Source organism: Chrysemys picta, chromosome 20 (genome assembly GCF_011386835.1).
Source record: "Chrysemys picta bellii isolate R12L10 chromosome 20, ASM1138683v2, whole genome shotgun sequence".
Classification (NCBI taxonomy): Eukaryota; Metazoa; Chordata; order Testudines; family Emydidae; genus Chrysemys; species Chrysemys picta.
This window is the reverse complement of record NC_088810.1, coordinates 4,851,269-4,877,097: the sequence shown is the minus strand read 5'-3', so window position 1 is coordinate 4,877,097 and position 25,829 is coordinate 4,851,269. Positions and strand designations below refer to the sequence as shown.

At 52.1% G+C, this 25,829-nt stretch overlaps 2 protein-coding genes across 2 annotated transcripts; both read right to left on the bottom strand.

The window, feature by feature from the left end:
* Positions 1–1,901: 1,901 nt before the first annotated feature.
* LOC135976896 (sialic acid-binding Ig-like lectin 5) lies at positions 1,902–21,503 on the bottom strand. Its single transcript, XM_065574649.1, has 9 exons — positions 21,464–21,503; positions 9,206–9,603; positions 6,503–6,812; positions 6,201–6,271; positions 5,810–6,158; positions 5,008–5,313; positions 4,666–4,759; positions 4,299–4,404; positions 1,902–3,286 (listed from the first exon to the last, which is right to left on the bottom strand). Exons 1-9 carry the CDS (start codon positions 21,501–21,503, stop codon positions 3,095–3,097), a joined length of 1,866 nt encoding a protein of 621 aa, XP_065430721.1. The 3' UTR covers positions 1,902–3,094.
* Positions 7,127–9,056, bottom strand: LOC135976793 (sialic acid-binding Ig-like lectin 12). Its single transcript, XM_065574289.1, has 2 exons — positions 8,739–9,056; positions 7,127–7,258 (listed from the first exon to the last, which is right to left on the bottom strand). The coding sequence occupies exons 1-2, from the start codon at positions 9,052–9,054 to the stop codon at positions 7,158–7,160; spliced, it is 417 nt and encodes a 138-aa protein (XP_065430361.1). The 5' UTR covers positions 9,055–9,056; the 3' UTR covers positions 7,127–7,157.
* Positions 21,504–25,829: the final 4,326 nt, after the last annotated feature.

Genomic DNA, 25,829 nt, shown 5'->3' with positions numbered 1-25,829 from the left:
GTGTTATGCCCGGCCCTGCCCAGAAACCAGCTGCGATCAGGGTCTTCCAGGGGAAAGGCAGACGTGAAAACTGATTATTTACTGGACACAAATAAGTCAGAGTTGTTAGTGGCCCTTTGTTAAAAAGTAGCAGTGACAAAAAATGACACATGAAAATCTATTTCAAGTAACAGCTTGTGAACAGGGAATTTTACAGTCGGATGTTTTTCGCTTTGGAGTGAACAAGTTACCTTCAATAGAACATTGTTATTACGAAGTTATAATCACGGGGCACTGCTTGACCTAGGCAGAGACCGGGGCCCTGTTGTGCCAGGCGCTGTCCAGACACAGCGAGAGACACTCCCTGCCCCTAAGAGTTTATAAAATAAACAACCCAGGGGACCAGGAGTATCCTAACTGAGACTGAACAGATACAGCAACTTGGCCAAGCTCACCTACAGTGTTCTTAGTGGAGCAAGGATTAGAACGCAGGAAGCCTGAATACCAGACCCGTCCCTTAGCCACAAGCCCATCTCTCTAGTCCTACTAGAGTGATGAGATGTCCTGATTTTGGGGACTTTTTCTTGTACAGTAACTCCTCACTTAACGTTGTAGTTCTGTTCCTGAAAAATACAACTTTAAGTGAAACAATGTTAAGCGAATCCAATTTTCACATACAATTTAATGTAAATGGGGGGGGGGGTTAGTTTCCAAGGAAATGTTTTGGGGGCAGACAAAAGGCATTATATACTGTACTGTGGTGGGGAGGTGCCCCTGGCTTACCCCACGCAGGCACAGCCCGCTGCAGGCAATGAGGCAAGCAAGAACTCTAGGAACCACCTTGTGCAGCAGCAGCTTCCCCCCAGAAGAACAGGTGCTGACTTGCCGAGAGATGCTCCAGGCCTGCCTCTTCCCGTCCCTGCTCCACTCCGGGCCCGTCTCTTCCCGTCCCCACTCCACCTCCTCCCCGGAGCATGCCACGTCCCCGCTCCTCCCCCTTCCTCCCAGCACTTCCCTGCCACCAAACAGCTGTTTGGCAGCATGTAGGACTTTCTGGGAGCAAGGGGGAGAAGCAGAGATGCGGCGCTTCCCCGCTCCTCCCCCTCCCACCAGTGGCGGATTTAGAGTTAGTGGGGCCCTGTGCTCAGCTTCATTTTTGGGCCCCCCCCCTGGGGGGAGCATTCTCTCTTATCTCCCCCCCGCCATTTTTCATACTTTTTTCTCCATTCTCCTCCTGGGGCTCAGGGCGGGGTGCAGGGTCGGGGAGGGAGTTAGGGTATGGGAGGGGGGATCAGGGCTCGGGGTGCAGGGTCTGGGAGGGAGTTAGGGTGTGGGAGGGTGCTCAGGGTGGGGGTGCAGGGTCTGGGAGGGAGTTAGGGTGCGGGAGGGGGGATCAGAGCTGGGGCTGCAGGGTCTGGGAGGGAGTTAAGGTGCGGGAGGGCGCTCAGGGTGGGGGTGCAGGGTCTGGGAGGGAGTTAGGGTGCGGGAGGGGAGATCAGGGCTGGGGGTGCAGGGTCTGGGAGGGACTTATGCAGGGTCTGGGAGGGAGTTAGGATGTGGGAGGGCACTCAGGGTGGGGGTGCCGGTTCTGGGAGGGAGTTAGGATGTGGGAGGGCGCTCAGAGTGGGGGTGCAGGGTCTGGGAGGGAATTAGGGTGCGGGAGGGGGGATCAGGGCTGGGGTGCAGGGTCTGGGATGGAGTTAGGGTGTGGGAGGGTGCTCAGGGTGGGGGTGCAGGGTCTGGGATGGAGTTAGGGTGTGGGAGGGTGCTCAGGGTGGGGGTGCGGGTTCTGGGAGGGAGTTAGGATGTGGGAGGGCGCTCAGAGTGGGGGTGCAGGGTCTGGGAGGGAATTAGGGTGCGGGAGGGGGATCAGAGCTGGGGGTGCAGGGTCTGGGAGGGAGTTAAGGTGTGGGAGGGCGCTCAGGGTGGGGATGCAGGGTCTGGGAGGGAGTTAGGGTGTGGGAGGGTGCTCAGGGTGGGGGTGCGGGGTCTAGGAGGGAGTTAGGGTGCGGGAGGGGGATAAGGGCTGGGGGTGCAGGGTCTGGGAGGGACTTATGCAGGGTCTGGGAGGGAGTTAGGATGTGGGAGGGCGCGCAGGGTGGGATGCGGGGTCTGGGAGGGAGTTAGGGTGTGGGAGGGTGCTCAGGGTGGGGGTGAGGGGTCTGGGAGGGAGTTAGGGTGCGGGAGGGCGCGCAGGGTGGGGGTGCAGGGTCTGGGAGGGAGTTAGGGTGTGGAAGGGAGCTCAGGATGTGAGCATGGGCTGGAGGACTCAGGAGAAGCAGGGGCAGCCGCGCAGCCAGCGGCTGGAGAGAAGCGGCGTTTCCCCCATCAAACCACTGCTTCTCTCCAGCCAGCTTTGAAGGGGAAGTGCTGGGAGGGAGGGAGGAAGTGAGGAAGGGGGAGGGAGGCGGAGAAGAGGAACTTGTGCAATGCTCCCTTGTAAAGTCCCTTGTAAAGTCAGCCAAACAACCTTATAAGGGAGCATGTTCCCTAATGGAGCAGCAACGTAACTTTGAAACAATGTTAAGCGGGAGGACGTTAAGTGAGGAGTTGCTGTATAGGCAGTGATGAACTGCCAAAAACGTAACAACCAATTCCCGCGGGACAACCGGTTCTAAAAGGGCTTCTAAATTTAACAACCCGTTCCCGAGAACCGGCTCCAGCTCACCACTGTGTATAGGCTCCTATTACCCCCCACCCCCGTCCTGATTTTTCACATTTACTGTCTGGTCACCCTAGCTCCTGCCATTTGCTGCCCCTGAGCGTGAAAATCCTGTCCATCTGTGAAACGAGGGGGTGAGGGCTCAGGCAGGGTAGAAGAGAGATGCTCTAAGGCTGAGGGGTGAGAGGCTCTTTCCCCCAGGGGCAGTGGGGATTGGGAGGGGGCAGGCTTTGGGACCCAGCTGCAGAGGACTCTGGGATACTTCCCCACAATGCAGCGCTCCAGCATCTCCAAGGCGTAGTTGACTCTGCCCTGAGTCTGGGGCGGAGCAGGGATTTGCACCCAGGTTTCCAGTCCTGGGCTGACCCCTTTCCCCTTTCCCCCTGACTGTACCCCCCCACCGCCCACTGGACAGGCCAGAGATGCCCAGCCTGGGCCCATGGCGCTAAGGGGCTATTTCCGCCGGACCTCGGAATATTCTGTGGCCGGGGCCTCCGGAGGCTCCGCCCCTTTGCGCTGCAGCTTGGAGAAGTCGATGGCGGCGTAGTGCAGCTCCTCCGGCTCCCCGGGGCCTAGTGGGGTCTGGGCTGTGCCAGCCCCGTCCTGGGCGCCTTTGGTCCGGTGGGCGGCTGGAGTCTTGTGATGCTGAGTGAGAAGCAAGGCAGAGACACCAGGCAGAGACTTGCATCCACCCTGCTGAGCTGATTGCATGGGCTGCCCCAGGCCTCGTTTCCCCCACCCTCCGTGCTAATACATTTCCTGCATCGGGCGTGCACTAGCAAGAGAAGTGGGATTGGGTGTTTCACATTCGCTGCACGCATGAACCAATCCCACGCCAGCACCAGCTCGGTTAATGCATTCCCTGCCTCAGCTGTACAGGCCATGCATTAGCAAGATGCATGGGGGTGTGTGCATTTCATGCACCACGCATGCAGGATTTCATCTCATGCATCTCATCACAGAACATGTTTAGGAAATGTATTGACTGGATTTCATGCTCCGAGCATGCGTGAACTGATCTCATGCGTCTTGGGGCAGCACCAGGTAAGTTAATGCATTCTCTGCATTGCCTGTACTGGCCATGCATTAGCAAGACACATGGGGTTGTGTGCATTTTATGCACTGTGCATTCATGATTTGATCCCATGCATCTCATGGTTGCATAGACTGTGCTGAGGCATTCTCTGAAGGGTGCAACAGACACAGAGCATGCTGCATGCACTGTCTAATGACAAGCACCTGATACCATAGCAGGCAGCTGCAGAAATACATTTCTTGCCCGGTTGGTGCATCCAGGAGATGCCCGGGAGTTACCAGCATCCCAGCACCAATCTAGTCCGTGCACTTTGTGAATGCCCATGAATGCATTTGCTGCATGTCCTCCCCTCTAAGTGAGACCCGAGGGATGAGGTGCATTTTCTGCATGCAGGAGCCAATCCCACGCAGTTCCGGGAGCCCAGGCTGGTGGCAGGGGTGCATTTCTTGTACCAGGCATGCATCGGGGGGGTTGGGTGCCCTACTCAAAGCCTGGCTTATATTCATGCATTCATTAAGGTGGTGTGAAAGCGTGGGGAGGGAGGAGGAGAAATGAAGGGGGGCAGAGACAGGGTGGGAAGGGCATGTGGGTCTTGGTCCCCCACTCCCCCCAGGTACATACCATGGGCATGGTGGGGATGTTACTGTAGATCAGGCTGGCGTCATCAGCTGTGTGCTCGGCCTGGATCCTGTTAGCTGTCTCCCTGGCCGGCTCCCGGCCCCGCAGCCTGTGGGAAGATGGATCAGGATGGATTCATGAGACAGGGGCGGGGGGGCAGGTGTAGAATAGCTCCGTGGGGAGGGAGGAAGGTGGCAGCCCAGTATGAGAGGCTAGATCACAGGGGACTGGGATAGGCCAGGGAGAGGGGTTGGGGGGATCTCACTGGGGGAGGGGCTGGAATAGCCCAGGTGAGATGGCAGGGGATCTCAGTGAGATCTTAGCGGGGTGGGAGGCAGGTGCAGGTCAGGGCAGGAGGCGTCAGACTCACTTGATCACACAGAGCCCGAGAAGGAAGAAGCCGATGGCGACCCCCAGCCCACAGGCCACCCCGACGCCCAGCAGCTTGCCAGGCACCTCCGCACCTGCAAAAACACACAGCACGGAGCATGGCTGGGAGAGAACCCAGGAGTCCTGGCTCCCGGCCCCCTGCTCTTCCCACTAGACCCCACTCCCCTCCCAGGTCTGTGGATAGTATCTAGGAGTCCTGGTTCCCAACTCCCCTGCTTCCAACACCCAGACCCCACTCTTCTTCCAGGGCTGGGGAGAGAACCCAGGAGTCCTGGCTCCCTCCCTGAGCTGGGGAGAGAACCCAGGAGTCCAAATGTCTCACCTCTCCGTGGGGGACTGAAGTCAAAGTGCAGGGCGGCGTAGGTCCCGTGGGGGTTGGAGCCGAGGCAGAAGATCCGGGGTCCCCTGTCCCCACTCCCCGTCCAGCTCAGGGTGCTGACGGCCTCGTCCCCCCGGTCCCACGAGCTGACCTGCAGGGCCCCCCGCTTGCTGTTCCCAGCCACGGGCTCCCCGTCCACCTGCCACTGGAGCCGTGGTGGGGGGTGGGAGCGCAGGGAGCAGCTGCAGCTGACGCTGGTCCCCTGGTGCTGGCAGGACGAGTTCAGCCCAGTCCCCGGCCGAGGGCTGTCTGGGGAGAGCAGGAGACACAGCGACAATAGTCAGAGAGAGAAAGAAACAGTGGTAGGGAGTCCCATAGGTTAACTCCATTCACACCCAGTGGCAGGGAGTCCCACAGATTAACCTGCTAATATCCAGTGGCAGGGAGTCCTGTGGGTTCTTCTGCCCTGGGACATCCCTTCGGCCGGCCCCTGGGTGCTGATCTGGCCCCATTCTCGGCCAGCAGTGCTTCGCACCAACCCTCCAGCTTCTCTGCCCTCAGTCTGGGCGCTCATGGCCCTCGTAGACAGACCAGGAGTTGGTTCAAGCCTCAGCTGCCCCCCTTGGGGCTGCCCTCGAAGCAGCTAATTAACTATGGCATGGTGGGTGGCGGGGGGGCGGTATGCACTGTCTCTGTTTAAAGGGGCCAGGCACCTGTGACACCTGCTAGGACTCAGTGGCGAGGAGTCCCACGGATTAACCCTGCTACTCTCCAGTGTCAGCGTCTTGGGGTTAACCCCACTCACACTCGACGAGCAGCTGGAACGTCCCCTGGGCAGAGCTCTTCTCTCTCTGGGCCCAGCACCCATACAGCCCCCTATCCTCGGCTGTGACGTTGGGCAGCTCCAGCCGCAGCTGATTCTCCTCCAGGGGGCAGGCACCCTCGACGGCTCGGGCCCCCCTCACCCAGCCCAGCGCAGCAGGGGGGCTGCTGGAGACTGAGCAGAGGAACCGCAGGGAGTCACCCTCCCGGGCCGTAAACTGTGACCCGTTCCCCACCACGGTGCCGGGATCTGGGAATAGAAATAACACGGAGCCACTCACAGCCTGAGCCAGCCAGTCCCTGCCTGGGGACTGGTTCGGGGCCGGAGCCTCCTAGAGGGGAAAGGCCCCATCCCCCACTCCCTGCCTCCTAGCGGTACCTTGGAATAGCTGGGGGTCGCTCCTGTTAGCTCTGGAGGCAGTGATTTGCAGAGTCCTCTCTAGAGCTGAAATACCCACGGCAAAGTATTAGATTGGAGAGAGCCCCACACAGAACCCCTGCTCCGCAGCCCAGCACCCCCCAAAGACCCTCCTGCCCCCACTGCAGCCCAGCACCCCCGGTGGATCCCCCACCTGCCCCCTGCAGCACAGCGCCCCCTACTGACCACCTGCCCACTGCAGCCCAATACCCTCCACTAAGGCCCCTCTGTGTGGCACAGCGCCCCCTAGTGCCTTACACTGCACGTCCACACGCAGGACCCGGCTGGCCAACCCGTAGGAATTCTTCGCCCAGCACCGATACTCCCCAGCGTCTCCTCTGCTGAGATTCGGCAGCTCCAGGTGCCCGGCCCCTCCCTGGCCGGGGCTGAGGGACTCGTTCCCCTTGGCCCAACTCAGGTTGGACTTGGGTCTGCTCAAAGCCTCACAGCTCAGGTTCAGGGAGTCGCCCTCTTGGGTCTCCAGAGACACGACGTTGCCCTCAGCTCCCCACGCATCTGGCACTGGAAGAGACGAGCAGGTGGGTTTGATCCCCGCAGAGATCCCCCACTAAGGAGCTGAGACGCAGCCACCACTGGGGTGGGACCTGGGGGCTGTTTATACAGGGACGCCTCACCCAGCGCTGAGACATGGCCCCTCTGTGGTGGGTGCACAATCTCGGTGCCTTTCCATGGCAGCAGTTTCCGTTGCAGAAATCAGTCCCTGACCCATCTCCTTCCCACTGCCCAGCACCCCCTTAATTCTGTCTGGGGGTCTGGAGACTGAGGGAACCGGGCCCGCTCTCCCCACCACCCTCCTCACAGCCGTGCAGCTTCCTCGGGCTCTCCCCTCCGGGCATGGAGCAGTCTGGCCTGGCTGATCCTGACGCCTGGCCTGAGCGCGGGCAGAGTGTGACTAGGAGGCACTCGCTGATTCCCGGGGCTCACAGCGCGGCCTCTCACCAGGGCGTCCGTTCCTGGTCAGGTTCCCAGTAATGTTGGGGGGCCCGGGTGGGTCTGTAACACAAACCAGACAGGGGGGATCAGGGGGCTGGAGAGCACCGGGCGGGGTGGGGGGTCACTAGTGATCACCGAGTCTAGACATGGACCCTCGCTGTGAGCTCAGCTGGGGGACGGGAAAGTCCCTGAAGTGCACAAGACCCGTGGGTGGGGAAGGGAAGTGACAGACCCGACTGAGCCCCACCCAAGAGGCGCCAAACAGAGCCCAGGGGCCGGGTTAGGGCCGCGCCAGGGAACCAGAACCATGGGGAATTGAAACCCAAGGGACCAAAACCAGTGGGTCAAAATTCAGCCTAATTGGCAGAGGCACTAACGAGAGGACGAGCTGCTCCAGCCTGGGTACTGGAGCGAGCGTCACCATCTCGGTGCCACTGTCTGCCGGGCGCCTGGGCATTCAGCGTCCTGCTCCTCAAACGTGTCCTCCCAAGCGGGGGACAGAGCCAGGGGTCTAAATAACCCCACTCACACCCCCACCCCAGACCCAGCCACCACCAGGGACATCAGACACCCCCGTCATGGGTCCTTTGCTTTCCTCCCTCGGTTCATCTCTCCCCAGCCCTCTCCTTTTGCCCCCGAGCTTGACTGGCCAGGATTGGGTATTTTGCTGCTTGGCTACCCGGCTGCTCCCAGAGGGGTGGGGAAAAGCAACACCCGGAACTCAGAGCCTGGGTCCGTTGGGTTGGACTCGGGGGGCTCGGGCTGTGGGTCTTCGATTGCAGTGCGGACGTTTCCTCCGAGGTCTGTGTAGATGTTCGGGGTCAGGCTGGGGCCTGGGCTCAGACATGGGCGGGGGACTGGGGGGCGGGTTCCTTCTAAAGCTCCCTCCGGCTGAAGGGAACAAGGGCCATCCTTACACTGATGCCTGATTTGATCCTTCACCTCGCAAAGACGGCCACTGATTTCCCCTCTACCCTGGATCTGCAGCATTAGGGTCACAAGCCATTTAATGGGGGGTTGCCCTAGGGCAGGGCGGGCCGAGGTCTCTGGGCACCGACCCCGGAGTGTGTTTAGTGCTGGGCAGTGACTGAGTCCCAATAACACTCTGCCCCATATAGAGCATCCACCGATCCCGGCAGAAAGGGGAGGGGGTGGAGGAGACGCAGTGGGACAGTCTGGGGGAATCTCAGGGGGAACTGGGGTGGTTGGTGCGAGGAGAAATCGCAACAAGGTGGGATTGGAGTGGAGTGTGTGGATCGCAGCACAGGAGGATTCTGGGGGCATGGCAGGTCGGGGGTAGAGAGGGGAGCCATAGCCAAGGGGGGCAGGAAGGGTGAAGATCCCAAGGGAGAAGGGGTTGCACGGTGTGGAGGGAAGGGGCCTGGAGTAGAATTGGTTGAGGCTGCATGGTGGGGGGTGGGGATCCCAGCACAGGGCAGGGTTGGGGAGGGGCTGGAGAGCAGGGCTGGGATAGCCCAGGGGTGGGGAACCCAGCATAGGGAGCTGGGGGCTGGCGTCGAGGGGCTAGTGGGTCACTCACAATCGACGTGGAGCCGGATGGTTCTGTTGGTGGAAGGTCCCTCTGGTGGGCTGTAGGTGACGGTGCAGATGAGCTCTTTGCCATCGTCCCCTGGGGTGGGCGTGAAGCGGAGCTCAGAGCTGTGGGCCCAAGTGCCGTTTGCCAGCTGGGCTGAGACGTTCCGGGCTGTGTCGCAGAACGGCCCCGTCCAGGTGACTCGGGGAGGGGTCCCAGAGCAGCGCCCGGGGGCCGTGCAGGTCACAGTCACCGGCTCCCCAGCCAGCAGCGTCCCTGGCAGCCCCCACACTGGCGAGATCTCGATCTCTGGGTCCTCCATCAGCCCTGAGACATGTCAAGAGGGTAGAGAATCACTCGGGGACATGGGGCCTTTCCCCTATAGGGGCGCCGCTCCAATCTGGCCCCAGGGCGGGGACTGACTGGCTCAGGGGAACTGATGAGTGGTGACTGCGGCTGCTCTTACCTGGCACGGAGATCTCTAGCATAGGGTAAGTGTGATCGTTATTGGTGCGGTAAGTGTATTTAAAGTCTCCTTTCTCGACTCTAAGGAAATATCTCCCTGCATCCGTACCTCGGGCGTCGCTGATTTGCAGGGAGCAGTCGCCGGGCGCCGGATCCCCCGTCAGCCGGAACCGGCCCTGGGTGTCTTGCGACACGTTCCGGCTGGGGTCATTGCTGGCCACAGGCGGATCATTGTGCACATCGACTGGATCCTTGAACCAGTATCTGTAAAGCTGGTGTTGGGAATTGTTGGTGTCATACGAGGCTGGGTACGTGAAATTGCAGGGGATGAGAACACAGAGACCCCCCTGCACGGACACTGACTGCAGCACCATGAGGGAATAACCAGACTCCAGGGACAGGGACCCTGCAGGGGACAGACAGGGATTGAAGTGGGACCCATAGAGAGCAGAGACCAACCCTGAGCTTCCCCGACAGCTCTGCCGGTGCCCCTCACTCCAGACGTGCAGCCCCCTGCGAGCCCAGCCCTGGGTCCTTGACCAATTCTCACTCCATTTAGTTTCCATTCCTCCCTCCATCGAGCCCCCTGCCTGCTCCCTGTCACTCAGTGCCCCCCTAGCACCACAGTGGGGCACTGGGCTCCCCTCCCCCTCTGGCCAGTCTCCCTTCCAAACTCTGTGACAGTCGTGGCACCGCTCAGCGAAGTTCTGCCCTTCCCCCTGCACTGGGGCTGCAGGTGCTGCTTACTTACCCCTCCAGAGCAGGGCGAGGATCAGGACCCTCAGTGTGGCAGGACCCCCTGCTCTCCAGGGGGTGCCCTGAGCCCGGAGCTCCCACTCTCTTGAATCCTGCTGTGGTAGCAGGGCTCTGCCCATGGCTGGGGCGTCTGGCTGGGACAGACCTAGAGACAAACGGGGTGAGTGCGAAGTGTAAGAGCAGAGGTTGTTTGGGGAGGACAGATCTGCCTGGGGGACCATCAGTACTGCTGGGCTCTGCAGGGGCCTGATCTGGGACTTCTGGCAGCGCAGTGACCCCCGCCCCCAAATCCCCAAATCACCAGACAGTCCTGAGAGACCGTGGGCTAAAAGAATCCTTAAATTGGCACACACCAAAAAAGAGAGATTTTCTCTAAGAATCAAAAGATATGCCAGAAAATCCCGAGCTGGTATCAGAAGATCATCGGAAGGCCTGCTTTGTTTCAGTCTTCCCACAAAAATCAACATGTGAGTGGGTGACCACTGAAGTTACCACAGACAACAAAGGGGAAGGGCTGCAGATCGGGATAAGTAAATAACACGTCAGAGATGTTCCAACCAATTTAAATGAATTCAAATCAGTGGGGCATGACACTGTTCAAGAAATCTTGGAGCCACTGGCAATAATATTTGCAAACTGATGTCTGCCAGGAGAGGTCCCAGAAGACGGGAGAAGGGCTAACAGAGTGGCCATCTTTAAAAGGGGAAAAAGGAGGAGCCCTGGAACTATAGAACAGTCAGCCTGACCTCGACAAATGGAAAGCTACTAGAGCAATATATAAAGCCTTCAATTTGTGAGGACGAAAGGGTGATCACCAGCATGGATTCACCAAGAACAAATCTTTCCAAACCAGCTTGATTTCCTTCTTTGACGAGGTAACTGGTTGCTGGCAGGGGGAAAGAAGTGGAAATAATAAAACTGGACTTCAGCAAGGCTTTTGACAGAGTCCAACATGACTTTCTCCTACATAAGCTGGATAAGACATCTGAAGGAACTCAACTGTAAGATTGCAGAACTACTTACTGTCGTATGTAACCTATCATTTAAATCAGCTTCTGTGCCAGATGACTGGAGGATAGCTAATGTGACACCAATTTTTAAAGAAGGCTCTGGAGGTGATTCCAGCAATTAGAGGCCACTAAGCCTAACTTCAGAGCTGGGCAAACTGTTTGAAACTACAGTAAAGAACAGAATTATCAGATGCATAATGAATACAATTTGTTGGAGAAGAGTCAACATGGTTTCTGTAAAGGGAAATCATGCCTCACCAATCTATTAGAATTTTTTGATGTACTTAAATTTTCAGAAAGCCTTTGCAAACATCCCTCCCGAAAGACTCTTAAGCAAAGTAAGGTTTCATGGGATAAGTGGGAAGGTCCTTTCCTGGATCAGTAACTGGTTAAAGATAGTTAAAGGATAGGAATAAATGGTCAATTTTTACAGTGGAGAGAGGTAAATAGTGGTGTCCCCCAGGGATCTGTATTGGGACCAGTGTTGTTCAACATATTTGTAAATGATCTGGAAAAAGGGGTCAACAGTAAGGTGGCAAAATTTGCAGATGATACAAACGTACTCAAGATAGTTAAGTTGAAAGCTGACAGCAAAGAGCTACAAAGGATCTCACAAAACTGGGTGACTGGGCAACAAAATGGCAGATAAATTCAATGTTAATAAATGCAAAGTAATGCACATTGGAAAACATAATCCCAACTATAGCTATAAAATGAGGTACTACCACTCAAGGAAGACTATAACAGGGTTTAAAGGAGAACTAGATATATTCATGGAGGTTAAGTCCATTAATGGCTATTAGCCACGATGGGTAAGGAATGGTGTCCCTAGCCTCTGTTTGTCAGAGGGTGGAGATGGATGGCAGGAGAGAGATCACTTGATCATTACCTGTTAGGTTCACTCCATCTGGGGCACCTGGCACTGGCCACTGTCGGAAGACAGGATACTGGGCTAGATGGACCATTGGTCTGACCCAGTCTGGCCATCCTTATCTTTTTAGGTTCTTATGTTATCTTGGAGTCATTGTGGATAGTTCGCTGAAAACGCCCATTCAATGTGCAGCGGCCATCAAAAAACTAAACACAATGTTGGGAATCATTAAGAAAGGGATAGTTCATAAGACAGAAAATATCATATTGCCTTTATATAAATCCATGGTACACCCCCACCTTCAATACTGCGTGCAGTTCTGGTGGCCCTATCTCAAATTGGAATTGGAAAAGGTTCAGAAAAGGGCAACAAAAATGATGAGGGGTATGGAACAGCTTCCATATGAGGAGAGATTAATAAGACTGGGACTGTTCAGCTTGGAAAAGAGATGACTAAGTGAGGATATGATAAAGATCTATCTGATCATGACAGGTGTGGAGAAAATAAGGAAGTGTTATTTACTTCTTCCCATAACACAAGAATTAGGAGTCCCCAAATGAAATTAATGGGCAGCAGGTTTAAAACAAACAAAAGGAAGTATTTCTTCACACAACGCACAGTCAACCTGTGGAACTCTTTGCCAGAGGATGTTGTGAAGGCCAAAACTATAACAGGGTTGAAAAAGAACTGGATAAATTCATGCAGTACAGGTTTTTACTTAGCAGCTCTGTGTTCTTGGGGAACCAGAGTGCAGTACCCAGCCTGTCTGACTCATGAAAGACAGAAGGCCCCCCAGCCTCTGCTTGAACCAAACCTGCATCAGAAGAAAGACTTACAAAAAGCAATGGAAAGCCAGTGGGAGACACACCTCAACCCCTGTGACAACAATGACAGAATTAAGTAAACTCCCCCAGCCTCATTTGAATCGAAGATGGGACAGGGAGGTATCTCCATTAGCTTACAGAATGGAGAACAGAGATTGACAGGCAAGAACCACACTGAACTCTGGGACCAGAAAAGCAGGGAAGCAATGCATGATGGGGGATCTCTGCTCCAGATGTTAACCAGCCCACACCTGCACACACCCAGCTCAGCAGTTATCAGACCAATTCTAGTAATGAATCCTTTATTGGTATCGAAAATAGTGAAATACATTATGAGCTCCCTCCAAGGAACACCACCCAAAGCCAGGAATGATAAGCTCCCATGTCTAGCTTGAACAAAACAACTTTGGTATTCTCGCGTGTTTACACACAAACAAATCTAGTGTTTTCCCTTGAACTATTATTCTTTCTTTACAAAAACCCCGATCGACACTCCAGTCAGTGTTCTGATGCCTGGATCCAACAGCTGCATCAGTTCCATCTTCTCCTGACTGATCATGCTGGGGGCTCTGCCTGACTCCAGCACTCAGGACCCTGAGCTACCACCATCACCTGGGACCCCTGATTGAGTCAAGCTTCATGGAGCGGTGAGAACCCATCTCTCTCTCTCTAGGTGTAGCCTTCTGACCCTGACTTGTGTGATCAGTTATAGTTTTGTAAACCTGACTTTTACAATCAAATTTAAGTTAGATTTAATATTAAATCTGTTTTTTTGGTTTGGCTCCCCAATGGTTATTTCCTGCCAATAAATAACTTTCATGATTAAACTGGTTGCTTCTCTCTCTCTCTCTCCCCTCCCACCCCATGGGTGTTTTTTGGTTTCCTCATTCGTTCTGTAGCAACGCTCCTCATACCTAAGCTAAAAGATCCCTTCATCACCCAAAAATCCTGTGGGGTTTGCTCATCACGTGGGTTACTACCAGAACAATTGTAACGTTACAGTGGGGGTAGGCACATCCTGAACATGGGACATATGAGGGTGACAGCTTGGAGATGATGCTCGATCCAATCAGCTGAGTCGAGGGACATATAAAGGGTCAGCTTGGGAGTTCTGATTAACCCGTTCCTCTCAGATGCACTCTATTAAAGTGTGTGTGTGTTTGTGTGGGTGTTCATCTGATTCTGGGGCTGGAAGAACCCAGCCCTGGGGAACCTAGGTCCTGCAGGACAGCTCCACTGGGAGGGGACTTGCAGCAGGGAGAAGTAGAGCTCCATAGAAATACAGACCCTCCAACCCAGAAGAGTAACCCTCATAAATGAGTGTACCCCAAAGTACCCAAAAGTCAGAGGCAAAGCTGGTAACAAAATCCATCAATGGCTATTAGCCATGATGGAGAGGGATGGTGTCCTTAGCCTCTGTTTGCCAGAAGCGGGGAATGGGAGACAGGGGACGGATCACTTGATGATTACCTGTTCTGTTCATTCCCTCTGAGGCATGTGGCATTGGCTACTATTGAAAGACAAGATACTGAGCTAGATGGACCTTTGTTCTAACCCAGAATGGCTGTTCTTATGGAGAAATGTGGGTCCATTACCATTAAGTGGATACATAACTGGTTAAACAACTGCAAACAATGAGTAACTGTTAATAAAACGATATTGGACTGGAGGGAGGTCCCAAGTGGGGCTCCACAGGGATCTGTTCTGGGTCCTGTGCTGTTTAACACCTTTATCAATGACCTGGATGTAGGACTAGGGAGCAGACTGATCAGATCTGCAGATGACAGAAAGCTGGGGGGAGTTGCCAACACTTTGGAGGATAGAGTTAAAATTCAGAAGAACCTCGATAAATTGCAGAACTGGGCTGTAGACGACACAATGAAATTCATCAAGGACAAATGGAAGGTGCTCCACTTAGGGTCTGTGATTCTAGGATTCACTAAAAAATCTTGAGATTTAATGTGATGACAACTCCCCTCTTCCTCCCAATATTCACTAATAAATGCCAAGGTTTGGTATAAGAATCCTGAGATTGGCTTTTAAAATACACAGATTTGTGTGTTTGCAAGCCCTTTTGTTTGTGGCCCGTTGGCTCCCCCCTCCCCCCCCCCACTGGTGCTGGTGTCGCCCCCCACACGGTGAGTGGCTCGGTTCTGCTGGGATCCAGTTGAGACAGATGGCCTGGATGTGGGTAAAGCGTCCCGGGAGTGGGAGGGGGAATGCAGAGAGCTGATGGCTCCCCCCTCTGCAGCCAGGGTGGGGCAATAATCCTGCCCTCCCTGCCCCACAGCTGTCTCCCCCACCCCCGCTCCACGCTGCTCCTCCTGCTTCTGGGACTCTCCTCACACCTTCCCCCCTTCTCACCTGTTAATATGATTTGGGCCGTTCCCTCTTACCCCTTCCTTACCCATGAGAATGGTATGGGCCACTCACTCCTTCCCCGGTCCCCCGTCCACTACTGTCAGAATGGTATGGGTGACTCACTGGTCTCCCTTCCTCCCCTATGAAAATGGTGTGGACTACTCACTCCACACACCTCCTTTCCTTTTAAGATGGTATGAGCCACTCCCCACCTCCCAATTCCTTTTCTGTGCAAATGGTACAGGGCAATGGCTCCTCGCACCCCCATGAAAATGGTACAGGTCGCTCCCCCCTTTCCCTCCCATACCTAAAAACTCTTCTCAGCTCCTGAGGGGGGAGCTGCCTCCCTCCTGCAGCATTCCTAATTGGCTGCCCTTCTCCAGGAGGTGGGGCAAGTGGTCAGGGCAGCCAATCAGAGGTGGGGTTCAAGGCTGGAGTTCTGCAGCCTTGGGGCCGGTCACTAATGCAGTGAGCTGGGCGGGTCTCAGCCTGGATGCCCTGTGGCCCATGCACCATCCCCTGCCAGAGCAGGGTGGGACGGGCCCTGCTGTCCTAGGGCCGGCCATGAGAGATCCAGCCTCCATCCCCATCCCTGCGGGGCTGCCCTCTGCAATGCCTGCACTCCCTGTCCCCCAAAACCATCCCCATCAGGAAGGGGGAAACTCCCAGCAGTTCAATTTCCCACCATCCCTCTGCTGCCTTCAGGCATTCTCGGGAAGGAGGCTGAGATATGAGGTTGTACGTGACCCCCTGAGCCGACGCCTCCAGTGTGGTCCCCATGGTGGTGGAGCCCTGGGGTTGGACCCTGCTCGGGCTTGAGGGGCACCGGCAGAGCTGTGGGGGCAGGGAGCCGAGGGCTGGGATCGGAAGGGGCTGCGCGTCAGAATTGAGGGGCACACCAGGCTCCATAGACTGTCCAGCTCCCTCCCCCACCCTAGTTCCACTTACCCCTAGATTTGCAGAGTGGGGCCTGGCACCTGGTTCTCCGACCTTGCAGCTCGAGTTCCCCAGGGTTTGTGACTCAGAGCCTGGGGAAGCGGCATGCACAGGAATGTGAAAGTAGAAGTGGGTGTGGACAGGAGGGGGTTGGAGGAAGATGCTCTCTCAGAAACCACAGCACCAGCATCCTGCCCACTTCCCCTCCCTGTGGCTGGGGCTGCCTGCGATTTCCCTGCAACGGGGGAGGCTGCATATTGCTTGTGGGGCTGGAAATAGAACCCAGGAGTCTGGGCTTTGAGCCCTTCTACACCTCACTCTCCTCCCAGAGCTGGGATAGAGCTCTGGAGTTGTGAGTCCCTGCCTCCAACCCCCACTGTAACCCACTAGACCCTGCTCTCCTCCCAGAGCCAGGGACAGAACCCAGGAGTCCTGGCTCCCAGATCCACTGCTCTGACCACTAGACCCCATTCCCTTCCCAGAGCCAGGGATAGAACCCAGGAGGTTGGGCTCCCTGCCCCCCATCCCAGCTCTATCCCTTTATTACTGCTTTTTCAAGTCACACAATAATATTTGAATGCTAGCAGCTCACACCTCTTATCGTATTGTACATGCTGCAGACGCTAATCACTCACCCCGAGCTGAGATGCAGCCACCTCCAGGCGGGGCAGCTGGGGAACAGCCACACAGTGACTCTGCCCAGGGGTCGCTCACTGGGAGCTGAGATGCATCCACCTCTTGGGTGGGGGGGACAGGAACAGCACACTGGAACAGCAGATGCCTGGTTACGACAGCTAGTGAATCCCTACTCCAATGGAAAGAGTCAGGTGCGTGTGGAGATCTGCCTGGGATGGAGCGGTTGCAAGTGTCAGAGCGAGGGCTGCGGTGAGATGTGAGATTTCAAGACAGGAAGGGGAAGTCAGCTTGTGAATCTGGCCCTAGGATGTCTTGCTGAAGCCGGTTCAAGTGGCTGGAGATCTCGGTGCCTTTGACGCAAGAGGGAGATTGTCACAGACACAGGCAGCATCCACAGACAGTCGGCTTCTGGACCCCCGCTGGGAGCTGGCCAGGGGTAGGGGGAATGGGGCATATGGCTTTTTCACTCTAGGGGGCACTGGCTCTGATCCGCCCCAGGGTGGGGCACTGGCTGGGTCTGGGGCGTAGGAATGGAACCTGGGGCCTTCCCCTCTAGGGTCTCTCAGCAGGGCAGATGCCAGTAGGCACCATTGAGCACAGACGTTTGTTTTCTGTCTCTCGGTTCCTCAAATGTCTCCCAAGTCCTGGGTCACTGAGTCTGGGGATTCCCTTGTGATGGGATCCGGGTCATCGGCTGGCTCAGGAGAACTAAAAGAACACTGCGCCCCCTAGGGGCATTGGGACCAGCCCCGATGGCCGGGTCCTCCTAAGTCTCCCACCCCAGCCAGACCCTGGCCCGCTCTGCCGCAGGCCAGTGGCACGTCAGCTCTGCCCTATGTGTGTGGGCCCCGGCGGCTGTGCTGGGAGGCTGGTTGCTGAGCGGATCTTCCACAACAGGAAGTTTCCAGTTGGTGAGTTTGCTCCACCTCCGGCCGGTCGGCCCCTGTTCGTGGCTGGGCGAGAGCCGCGGAGAGCAGGGGAGAGGGTCCCATTGAACACTGGGGTGCGGCCGCATGGACATAGGTCCCCAGCCAATGGCGGAACGGGCGAACCCGGGGCAGATTCCTGCTGGGACGGTGGCTGCAAGGTCTATGGGTTAGAGCTTGCTGCACTGGATCCATGCGGATCAGGGCAGACCCCTGGTCATTGGGTGAGAGCCGGGGCAGGAACCCTGGTGTCCGGGCTGGCCCCTAGTTTGGTGTGGTACATTCTGCCTCTGGTTAATCCCCATTTGGTTTCAGACTTTTTTTAATTAGCTGCCCAGTAGGTTTCCCTCAGTGGCTGTTAAACAGATGCCCTACCTGGAGGTGGCTGCATTTCTGCGCCAGCCGGGCAAGGGATCCTTCTATAAACAGACCCCACACCCCACTCCAGATGTGGCCGCATCTCAGTGCTGAGCAAGGGATCTTTGTGCATTGTATTGAGCTCAGTATTTGATTTGTGTGTTTTTCCTGGGTCTTGGGAATTACCAGGTTCAGATGCAGGAAAAAAAGAGATTGACTGGGAAATCTTGGAACCGCCAGGTCGAGATCGAAACCTGACATGGCTGATAACATGGAGATCATGGGGACTGGGGTCCGTTTCTTACTGATATGGGAGGGCAAGGGTTAATTACCAGTATATTTTAAAATATGGCAGGTGGAGGAGAGAGGGTGGTAATTGAAAAATGTGGGATATTTTTTGTGACAATTTCCTAGCCAGTGAATTTTTTCTAGTGATCATTAATTTTAAACGGCCAAGATCTCTGTGAAACCTTTCTAAAAACCAAAAAATCTCATTATTAGTTTTTAGAAAATGGAACATTTGCACAAAATTTTTATTTTAAACACAACCTATGACAAAGTGGGGGATTTCGTGAGTGTTCCGCATGAATACCGTATGTGCCTCAGTTTCCCTGTGTGCTGTATGTGTAACGAGGTGGTGGAAGAGGGGGATTCCGGTTGCAGAGGGTCAGGTGTGACCTCACCTGGCAGCCGGGACCCCGGACAATGGCCTGGACATTATGGAACTTAGGAGAAAGTGGCCCTGAGGGCAAGTCATCTTGGGAGCCAGCCGGTTCTGTCCAGTGGGAGTGTTACCCACACAAAATTGTCTGTTACTCACACACTCTAGGGGCACCCACCTTTACCCAGTTCCTAGGGCTCAAGGCTTTTTCCTTACAGTCCCCTTGGGCTTTCCTCCTGGGTATAATTAACAAGGGCCTTATTTGACTTTGCATGCCAGCTTCCTGTAGTCTACAAACAGTTGTCTTCATCCAGCAAGCCAAGGCTATTATGCTCACTAATAAAGCCAACTGGATTCCAATGATCACCACAATGGGGTGAATCATGATATTTAGCATACCAGTTGCAGGTGACCACCTTAATAGTGTTTCCCACCAGGAGTGTTGTCCTGCATTTGCAATAGTTTTTAGTACATGAGTGATGTCTGTATTATCATGTTGTACTTCAATATGTGTTAGTTTTTCTGTCTTTGCAATATTTTGTAAATGCGAATGTAACAGAGAATGGATTAACAATTTTCTGATCATGGTCATAATACCTAAGGTCAGGGCTGCCCGGGGGTGGGGTGAGGCAAGTGGGGCAATTTGCCCCCGGCCCCGCAGGGGCCCCCATGAGAATATAATATTCTATAGTATTGCAACTTCTTTTTATGGAAGGGGCCCCCGAAATTGCTTTGCCCCAGGTCCCCTGAATCCTCTGAGCGGCCCTGCCTAAGGTTACAGGTGTTACATTGTGATACAATTGTGGTTTAAACTTTAAGTAGTTCACATTCCATACAGGTACACAGTATTGAAAATCACAACTTCTAATGTTGCAAAAACATCAATTAACTAAATAAGTCATAAAATACAATTCCTTATCGTCTACTACCACCATTGGACAATGACTTCTAACACAAACACATCCCCTTCCTGCATATACAACAGCTGACTTTTGTTCAGCGAATATATTTATACATCTTTGAGTTCCTTTGTCTTTAACATAGAAACATTTATCTCTTTCTTGTAAATTTTGATCCTCACACACATATCCCAAATATTCATAGGCTACACAATGAAACATGTCAATGGTTTTCCATTGTTGGTTTTCTTTATATGCCGAGGAATGATGATCAGTGTAATACACAACCAATTTTTTGGTTAATTGGATTCCCACAGGTACCACTGGATATATATCAATAGTTAGACTGTGGTGTACAGTTACTACATGTGCTTGTAGAACCATTTGATCTTTATTTAGGGAAAATTTACCAATTTCCACCACACCATTACTTGTCTCTCCCCTTCTGTAACATTTTCCAACAACTTTTTCATTTCCAAAGGCAAATTTCCTTGCATGCCTTCCCAGATTATTTGAATGACCAAAATTGCTGACTTATTTCCTGGGCCAGTGTACAGGCTAATGTGAGGGACACGTTTTCTTGTATTGATTCCATAGTCCCTGCTAACAATAACAAATTCTTTTCACCTTTCTCTTGCCATACTGGCAGCATTTTAGAAAATAATTGTTGACCCATTCCTAATGTTGATAAGGATGCACGGATGGACTTTCCCAATTCTTGTATTTCAGCTGTAGCATAACTTAGTTTGTTTGCCATTACCTCTATGTTAGTAGCATCCAGTACTCCAACTCCTAATCCAGTTTTACCCAAAGCAGTTCAATACATTTAATGGGAGCCTTTTCTTTAGGGTACCCATCCCTCCTGGCTGCCAGGCAAATCCAATAACCTTCAGTAGTTCACACTGAGATAGTATTAGGGAAGCTCTACCTTCACTGGGCCTTTACCGTACTGCCCCTTGTAGTAATCAGAGAAGATGTTGCAATGGCCATTCTTTCCTTACATACAATTTTATACAACATACAGGTGCGTTCAGCTGGGCTTGCATGCTGGAAGTTGATAAAGACTTGCCAATTATTACTGATCCCCCCCCCCCAAGAAACCAATTATTTCACATACCCTTTTTTTCCCTTTATTTTTCAATTTTTTTAATGTTTATTGTTCTATTCCCACCAACAGATAAACCTTGTGTCTTATGCATATTTTGTCTTTTAATTTTCCTTTAGCATGTAAGGATGTTTCCTTGTTAACAGACTGGCATTCTTTGACCTCTGCTCTTCTGCAACATTGGTTTCTGTAAATACAGTTAAAATGCTTATTAATCCTTTTCTGCCTAATGCAGTATTTTCCTTTTTGTAACACAATACAGAACAATGCTAGCAACAAGACAAACAACATAAGACAAAACACAAAACATAAACCACAAAACACAATCTTTGTTATGACAGTAGATTCACGGTATTCTGGGTTGCTCTTCAGCTGATACCAGCTTTTCCTGATTTTCTGAAAGACAAAAAGAACATGTTTCTAAACCCTTTGGGGTGGCAGATTATTGCTTAAAATATCCCTTCCTTTTACAAATACCCTTGCTGATTACAGGCAAAACAGAGCAATTACCTCCATACTTTCCTGTTTTTTGTTCTATAGGCAGGCCAGGTTTATTGGCTTTTCCCCTTTAAGGGTTTAGGGGAAATTATCCCACTGTTCAGTCATTACATTCTTGAGGTGGTGTAACTCAGCTTCCCTTTTTATACAGAAGACCAGATATGTAATGTTTTTTCTGCTGTGCTAAGCTTTAAGTTTATTCAGAGGTAATAGCTGAGAAGCACCATTACCATATGACTTTAAAGGTTTTTTTCCAAAAATCTTAGACACTAAACATTGTTACAGGGGTACTTATTAACAGCAAGTTTATCCCAATGTTTAATATTAACAATTACACCAGTAGTATACCGCTCAATAGCATTCATCACCATGCATTTTTTGACAGGTTTCCACATCCCATTTAGGGCTTATGTCCTGCCTTCCTACCCTGTTTCTGTTGGTGCAGAAGTTTGGCGCCATCGGCCATTTTGAAAATTTGTGTGTGTGTGTGTGTGTTTGACTAGGGGAAGTGTTGTGTGTGTTTGTGCTTGGGTACATGGAGAGAAAATGGTTGAAAGAAGAGAGTGAGAGAGTATAAAGATGAAAAAAAGTGTTGGTAAGGTTTAGAGAAAAAAAGGAAAGAAAGGTTATTGGATGTGATTGAGTAAGGAGAGAGGTTGGTAAAGGCAGGTTATTCAAGAATAGAAAAATAGAACTTACAGAAAAAAGGAAATTTTGTTTTTAAAGGGTTAGTTTAAGAAAAAAGTTAATTAATATTAAAAACTAGGTTTAAAAAGAACCCATATAGCCAAAAAAGGGAATTTTCTAAGGCCAGCCTGTTTAGTAAGCCCATGGCCAAAAACTATAAAGGGTGGCTAAGAAAAACACAAGTAAACTATTTACTATCAGGGGAGGTTGAGAAAAAAGCCTTTAAAAACATTAAATAATATTAAAAACTAGGTTTAAAAAAGGAATTTACTAAGGCAGGGCCTGTTTAGTGAGCACAGGGTAAAAAAAATAAATAAAAAAGCATTTAAACTACTCACTATCAGGGTTGGTTAAGAAAAGAGCCTTTAAACTTATTAAATAATATTAAAAACAATACAAATAGGTTTAAAAAGGGAATTTACTAAGGCAGAGCCTGTTTAGTAAGCACAGGGTAAAAAAGTGAATAAAAATGCATTCAGACTATTCAATACCAGTGTAGGTTAAGAAAAAAGAGAGGGTAAAAGAAAGAACAGGACAAGAAAAGATAGACAGCACATGGTGGAATCAGAATGAGAGAGAATAAGAAAGAGAGAAGCAGGCAGAGTCTGTTTAGTAAGCACATGGTAGAAAAGTATTTAGTAACAGGGTACTTCCAACCTGTTTTCCAATCTCCTTCTCTGTTGCCTGCCTGCTTGTCTGGGCCCGATCCTGCTTTTCTTGTGGAACCGCCCCTTCCCAGGGGCACAGGCTTTGTCGCAGTAACCATTTAGCAAGGAGGGTGGACTCCTCAGCTAGACCCCACCAGTCCTGGTCCTTTTTTTTGTTCCCTTTCTTTCTTGTTGCTCGGGGGGGGGGGGGTCATTCTGCCACATAGGTAGCCACCCTTTCTGACAGCAGGCATAGGTACTCTGCTATTATTTACAGTGTTAGACTCCATCAGTTCAGTCCAAAAGACCTTAGGTTGCCCAGGCATTTGCCACCAAGTTGTTACCTGCACAAAATTCTCTGTTACTCACACACTCAAGGGCACCTGCTCTTACTGTGTTCCTAGGGCTCAAGGTGTCACCTTACAATGTAGGGCACCCACCTTACCCTGTTCCTAGGCCTCAGGCAGAGCCCTGCAGGTTTGCAGGACCTTTTACCAGTGAAAGAGCCTTACACAGTAATATCATACATAAGCTCTATTTATTAACAATCACCCAAACCAGACTGCACACACTACACATAGAATCATAGAATATCAGGGTTGGAAGGGACCTAAGGAGGTCATCTAGTCCAACCCCCTGCTCAAAGCAGGACCAATCCCCAGACAGATTTTTGCCTCAGATTCCTAGATGCTGCCCCCAAGGATTGGGCTCACAACGCTGGGTTTAGCAGGCCAATGCTCAAACCACTGAGCTATCCCTCTCCCCACATACAGTGCTCACCACTCCCAATCAGGCAGATGAACTTTTCTTGATGGCCAGTCAGGATCAGGTCCATCTGGGGGACTCCAGTTTCTGCATGGTGTCATTGGCAGAGAGTTGAGGTCTGGCAGCTCTGTTCTTGGGGCTGTGTCCTGGAGTTGGTACCCAAAGAACTTCCTTTTGGACCCCAGTTTATATAGTGAAATTTGAGCCCTTTTAATCTGTACCTTAACCAATCATGATACTAAAATTTTGCTAACCAATCCTAACATAGTGTCACAAAATTCTCTAACCAATCCTATCCCAAAACCTGAATTAATTTACACCTAGCAAAATTAATTATGTAACAGACAGAAACAATTACTGAACCAGACAGGTAAACAATAGGGAAGTGGGGACCATAATGACAAAACAATAAAGAAATGAGGTTTTCACAACCACAGCTATTGATGAGTGATCTCTTGACAGACAGGATGCTATCAAACTAAATCCCTGCCCCGGTCCCCACTCTTTCCCGAGTGTGCCTTGTTCCCCCTCCCTCCCAGCGCTTGCTGCCGCGGAGCAGGACTATGCAGTCATAGAGAAGCAATACCTGGCAGGGGGGTGGGCCCTTAAGGAGCTGCAGGTATAACTATTTGGGCGGCACTTTACTGTGTACACTGACCACTCATGCTGACGGGCTGCCCCAAATGAAAGGGGCGAATGCCAAGCTCCTGAGATGGAGTCTGAGCCTCCAGGATTACGAGATGGAGGTGGGCCATAAGAATGGGAGTATGAATGTTATAGCCAAGGCTTTGTCCCGGATAGAGGTACCTGAACCTCCCCGGGGCCCTGGCTGAAGTGACCCTGCTCAGTTCAGACTCGAAGTGGGGAGAGATATGATGAAGTGGGGGATTTTGTTAGTGTTTTGCATTAATATGGTGCGTACCTCAGTTTCTCTGTGTGCTGCATGTGTAATGAGGTGGTGGGCGAGGGGGTTTGTGGTTGCAGAGGGCCAGGTGTGACCCTGCCTAGCAGCCTGGACCCTGGACACTGGCCTGGACACTGGATCTTAGCAGCCAATGACCCAGAGGCCCATCCCATCTTGGGAGCCAGCTGGTTCTGGCCCTGTCGTGAACATACAGCTAAGGGTAGCATAAAATCCCGCCTGAGCATCTGTACTGAATCCTGTAAGCAGTTAAGAAGCTCAAATAACCTGGTTGGCATCTGATCAAAAGGACCAATAAGGAAAATACTTTCAAATCAAGGGGGGAGGTTTTCTTTGTGCTGTCTTTCTTGTTCTCTCTCTGGATGGAGAGAAAGACGAGGCAGGAAAAACATCTCCTGAAATCATACCTGAAATGAGCACCTAAGATTACAAAAATTGTAAGTAAGGGCAAGGAAATGCGTTAGATTATCTTTTGTTTTAGCTTGTGAATTTCCCCTATGCTAACAGGGAGTTTTATTCCTGTTTTTAGTAACTTTGAAGCTGAGCCTAGAGGGGAATCCTCTGTGTTTTAAATCTTTCTATTACCCTGTAAAGTTACCTTCCATCCTGATTTTTGTAGGGGTGATTCTTTTCCTTTTCCTTTAAACAAAATTATTTTTTTAAGAACCTGATTAATTTTCAGTGTCCTAAAAACCAAGGGGTTTGGTCTGTGCTCACATTGTAACTAATTGGTTAATATATTATTCTCAAGTCTCCCCAGGAAAGGGGGTGAAGGGGCTTGGGGGGAATATTTTGGGGAACAAGGGACTCCAAGTGACGCTTTTCCTGAGTTTTTTGTCTAAATCCCTTGGTGGTGGCAGCAATACCTTCCAAGGACAAGGAAAGAAATTTGTGCCTTGGGGAAGTTCTTAACCTAAGCTAGTAAAAATAAGCTTAAGAGGGTCTTTCATGCTGGTTCCCACATCTGTACCCCAGAGTTCAGAGTAGGGAGTGAACCCTGACAGGCCCGCAGGAGGATAAAAAGTGGAGGAGAGAGGGCCCGATAAGGCAGCTGGTTCTGGTCAGTTGGGAAACAAAGGATGGAAGAGATGGAGCCCAGATGACCTATTTGCCCAGGAACAAAGACAAAGGGTGGAGGAGGGGCTGGTGGGGGAGGGGATATGGTGGGCTCGGTGGGAAGGAGGTCACTTCTGGACTGAGGACAAAGAGGGGCCTGAGCTACCTGGATGAGGTCAGACCCAGCTGGACTGTGCTGTGACTGGCCAGGTCTGAGGGCCTTGAGAACTTCCTGTGCTGGGTTCAGACAGTCAATAAACCTCCTGTGTTATGCTGGCTGAGGGTCACTGCAGGGTAGAGATCGGGGGGCGTTGCTCCCTCTGGTTGGGGACACCCCAGTGGTGCAGAGGTAGGGGACTCCCTGAGGGGGCTGATGGTGACAGGCAGGCTGAAGGCTCGGGGAGGTGTGGTTCCATGAGGCGCTGCATCCCAGGTCTTAACCCCCCCAGAGTGTGTGTGACCCCGAGAAGGGCTGTCACACTGAAGGGGGGTCCTCCCAGGGACCATAAGGAGTCAAGAGAGCCCGGGTCCTGGGAGGTTATGACTCCACCCAGATCTGGTTCAATACATTTAATACAAGAAATAAAACATAATTACCATCATTATATAAAATATATCCTAAAATAATAGTCAACATATGTATATATCCAGTATATGTGTGTATGCAAAGTCTATATGTACTCTCTCTCTCTCTCTCTCTCTCTCTCTGTGTTTA

What these genes read in the sequence shown, in the direction of transcription:
- LOC135976896 (XM_065574649.1), bottom strand. Translation starts at nt 21,503, where the DNA reads ATGGCCGATGGCGCCAAACTTCTGCACCAACAGAAACAGG. An exon ending in TCTGCACCAACAGAAACAGG is followed by an intron (nt 9,604 to 21,463) that starts GTAGGAAGGCAG and finishes TGTCCCCTGCAG; the next exon opens with GGTCCCTGTCCCTGGAGTCT. An exon ending in CTCGGGCTCTGTGTGATCAA is followed by an intron (nt 4,405 to 4,665) that starts GTGAGTCTGACG and finishes ATCTTCCCACAG; the next exon opens with GCTGCGGGGCCGGGAGCCGG.
- LOC135976793 (XM_065574289.1), bottom strand. Translation starts at nt 9,054, where the DNA reads ATGGAGGACCCAGAGATCGAGATCTCGCCAGTGTGGGGGCTGCCAGGG. An exon ending in CATCCGGCTCCACGTCGATT is followed by an intron (nt 7,259 to 8,738) that starts GTGAGTGACCCA and finishes TTTGTGTTACAG; the next exon opens with ACCCACCCGGGCCCCCCAAC.